The 3,811-nt window shown below is 45.3% G+C and overlaps 1 protein-coding gene across 1 annotated transcript; it reads right to left on the bottom strand.

Annotated features, from left to right (window-relative positions):
- Nucleotides 1-1,036: 1,036 nt before the first annotated feature.
- On the bottom strand, nt 1,037-3,567 carry LOC125531327 (uncharacterized protein At2g34160-like). Its single transcript, XM_048695738.1, has 5 exons — nt 3,270-3,567; nt 2,978-3,026; nt 1,568-1,630; nt 1,427-1,491; nt 1,037-1,335 (listed from the first exon to the last, which is right to left on the bottom strand). The coding sequence occupies exons 1-5, from the start codon at nt 3,411-3,413 to the stop codon at nt 1,237-1,239; spliced, it is 420 nt and encodes a 139-aa protein (XP_048551695.1). The 5' UTR covers nt 3,414-3,567; the 3' UTR covers nt 1,037-1,236.
- Between the last annotated feature and the right edge of the window lie 244 nt (nt 3,568-3,811).

Below are 3,811 nucleotides of genomic sequence, written 5' to 3'. Positions count from 1 at the left end.
GTCTTCGGTGCCGTGGTGGCGCAAGTGGGTGGTCGGTTTGGTGGCAGGCTCTGGAGCACCCGAGGTGAAGGTTGGGATCGGGGGAAACCCCTGTCGGCCTGTCCGACACCGACGCGGCGACGCTGATGGGTGCCGCCGGACCTTCCTGAAGGGTGTCGGGGGCGACCCTTCCTCTCGCCTAGTCGTGTATCGGGGGAAACCCTTGGCAGCAGCGTCGTCTTCGTCGCGGTCCTTCTTGAAGGTGTTGATTGGTACCGGTGCTTCGGAGCCTTGGAGCTTCGTGGGAGATCTTCGGTGGGCGCAGTGATCGTGAAGCTTCTTCGTTTCCGTCGATCCGTCGTTGTCGGCATTCTTTTCTCTTGTTATTTCTCTTTCGTTTCTTTTAGTGTGATTGTGCTGTTTTCGCCCCAGCACCTATCCTTTGATGTATCGGTTGGTTGCTTTGGAATACAAAGCGGGGGAAAACCCTTTTTCTTGCAACGGCGGCCCCCTTGACCATCCACCGACACGAGGAAAACCCAGCAGCGCCGCAACAAAACAAGGGCATCAGGGGAGCAAAGGAGTAGGCATCGTGCGAACGAAAGAAGACAAGGCAGCCACGTCAAGGGGATGCTGCAATTGCAACGGCTCAGACAGCTTCGACTGCTCAGCATCATCGTCGGACGGCGCATACTCTTGTCTGTGGCAACTACATCAATAAAACCAGCTGACATAGACCCTGAAAAAAATAACAGCTCACATTGACGCTCTATATTAGCCAAAATCCTGGGGAGTCCAAACGTGAACTGCGACAGTTCGAAAAACTGAAGGACCAGAAATGAACTTGGGGCAAAATTCAGGGTCCAAAAGTGGACTTTGTTGATCCAATAATGATCTAAGCTGCATCCACAACGTGTGTTATACTAAGAGATCTTTTTAGTTGATTTATATCTTGAAATTCAATCCTTGGTAAATATACCTCGCGTGACTCTGAACGGGTATGGCACACCACAGGCGTAATAGGAGAAACAGCCAACCAAAAATGCACGCGAGGACAAATCAAGAGCGTATCAGACTCATAATCCCATTATCACAAGTTGCCATGTAACCCTAACAAATCAACAAAAAGCGCACTAAAATAAGCTGCGCCCTTACTTGATTATGCAAGCACTTGTCTCTTGTCGACACAACAAACTAAAACACAGCAAAGGGCAGAAGAACAGTAAAATTAAGCTACAACAGGAACCTTCCAAGTGTTCAGCTTTGCTCTTCCTCAGCGCCCGCTGCCTCCCTCTCCTCTGCAGCGGCAGCCATCAGTTCATCGAATTTCTCCGTCTTGCCAATCAATATTTCGATCTGCCCAGTACAGGTTATGAGAGTAAGGAAAAACAGTCATGTGGATAAATCTTGGTAAGTACTGTCCGTCTGTCATCCGAAGAACACTAACCTTGGCCTTCTGGATAGGGCGGTTCCTTGTATCATCTTTGACATCAACAGTAGATGTCATTATTTCTGCAAGTAATTTCGACCAAGTTAAGAGACTGAAAAGAAGACATAATCGAGCAGAATAATGAGAAACAAGACTCACTCTTCTCAACAGCAAGGCCGTTATTTTTTAGAATTTCCGCAACAGTCACCACAGTTGCAATAGCTGAAAGGACAAAGTTAAAAATAGTTTCATCACGACAAAAAAAGGAATGTAGATAAATAACAGAGGTCCGACAGTAACAAAGGGTCATGCTGACCAACAAAGAAAATAAACCAAGCATCCATACACAAGTGTTGAAGCATTATTATCATGAGTATATGACACATCCATGTAAATTTAACCTTACAAATAGTCTAACCAAAATTAATATCATATTAAGGTGCCTAAAACCACTGTAACCCAAGGCTTAAATAGCAACACACAGGTGCAAAAGCTGGCTACTAGACTTCAGCTACAACTGACAGCAGAACGCTATGATGCAGAAAATAACTTTTGGACAACAATGTCATCAGCAGTTTCTGATTTAATATGAGTATTACATGTCCAGAGCTAGATGACTGTTGGCAGGACATATTATTACATCAGCACAAACTTGCGCATACAAGCAATATTAATTTGATTATCAACGAGCAATGAAAACTGTTTTTAGTACTCTGTAACCCAGTGGATGAAGGCTCAGCTCACTCTGTTTTTAGTACTCCCTCCACCTCCATTTACATGAGGTCATCATTTCTCATGATCAAAATTTGACCATCATTTTGACAAATAATATGTTTGTCGTCTGTCACAAAAATTACACCGCTTGAAATTTTTAATACGAATGGAATGGTATAAATTTAATGACACATAGCCCAAGTTTTGTTAGTCAAACCAAAGGTCAAAGTTGAACCTAGAAATACATGAGCGACATGTAAATAGAGACAAAGGGAGTATCAATTGTCAGTTCTTTGCATGGTACTCCCTCCGTTCCGAATTACTTGTCGCAGGTATGAATGTATCTAGATGTATTTTAGTTCTAGATACATCCATTTCTGCGACGAGTAATTTAGAACGGAGGGAGTAGTACTTTATTCTTGAGACTGGTCTTTTGAGAACTTCCCAGAATAGTATAATTTACTTTTCCACAGCCTTTATGAACAGAATAGGCAAGTGTAATTCTTCCCACAACCAGGTGAGAGATCCAACTTCAAATTCTTATTAGTAAAAGTAACATAAAGTGCGGTATAAAGCTAAAGGGCTCAGACTGAGATGAAGGAAGAACATAAATTGTAGGCAAGCAAGAACTATGTGACATGAATGTAGACTTTTCCCCCCATTAAATGAGCTGCAACAACCTCAGTTAGCAGGAGTAATAAAATGCCACTCATGGACAAGCAGAAAGATACCCATCACAGTATACCAGGTCATCAAACATTTATATGCGCCTATGCATACGGCAAATCATTGCCAAAGTAACATAACAGAGGCCTAAACTGATACAAAAATACGCTTCGGCGAGTGAAGATTTACCCATGCCGAGGGCCGAGAGCTCCACCTCTTCGTGCAGCTGCATGTACCTCTGCACACAAACAGCGTCACAAACCAAATTAGTCTTGTTGATTTCATGGTAAATGTTAGCAGGACGCCCAAATCCAATCAAATCACTCGCAAAGATATCTCCTCGGCGGACCCCTCCTACGCAAAGAGGACAACCCTCTCTAGAGTTTAACCCCACAACAGATGTGCCCCTAAAACCCGGAAGAAATCCCCAACCAACGGCACGCTTCTCTCATCCACTCGTCCACAGGACTTGTTTCCCTACCTTGGCGAGGTTGACGTAGAAGAAGAGGGGCTTCTTGGTGTTGGAGACCTGGATGCGGTTCTTCTTGTGCCCCTCCGCTCCCGCCGTCGCCGCTGCTCCTTCCCCTATGGTAAGGTTGTTCACCGCCTCCGTCACCTCCTCCATGGCTGCCACCAAGGCCGCGCGAGAACAGCAACACTGGCTAGCTACGGGGACTTGAGGGGAGCACGAGTAGAGAGATTTCGGCGGCGACGGAGAGGGGAAGCCCTATCTCAGCTTCGGGGTTTTATATGGGGTAGGGTTACGGGGTTTGGGGCTGTTCCGTTTTTTCCCTCTTCCAGTCGGAGTCTGGCCCTAGCAAACCTTCGGTGAACAAGGGCTCAAATAGACCGTGTTCAGCTAGATTTTCCCCAGTTTTGTGTCGGACGCGATTCTGACGTTTCCCATCTTAACATTGCATTTTGTGTTGCATTTGTTATTATTATTTTTGAAATGGCCTAAGGTCATATATACTATCACACTCAAACTTCATCATGTGCCGGGCTGGGTCGGGTTTCAGACCG

Source organism: Triticum urartu, unplaced genomic scaffold (assembly GCF_003073215.2).
Source record: "Triticum urartu cultivar G1812 unplaced genomic scaffold, Tu2.1 TuUngrouped_contig_6962, whole genome shotgun sequence".
NCBI classification, from domain to species: domain Eukaryota; kingdom Viridiplantae; phylum Streptophyta; class Magnoliopsida; order Poales; family Poaceae; genus Triticum; species Triticum urartu.
The sequence above is the reverse complement of the archived record's forward strand: the minus strand, read 5'-3'. Positions and strand labels throughout refer to the sequence as shown.

Bases quoted from the DNA above. Each gene is read 5' to 3' on its own strand.
- LOC125531327 (XM_048695738.1), bottom strand. From the start codon at position 3,413: ATGGAGGAGGTGACGGAGGCGGTGAACAACCTTACCATAGGGGAAGGA. The intron at 3,027-3,269 runs GTAGGGAAACAA...GTTTGTGTGCAG, and splicing joins TCTACGTCAACCTCGCCAAG to AGGTACATGCAGCTGCACGA. The intron at 1,631-2,977 runs GTAAATCTTCAC...TTGTCCTTTCAG, and splicing joins GCTCTCGGCCCTCGGCATGG to CTATTGCAACTGTGGTGACT.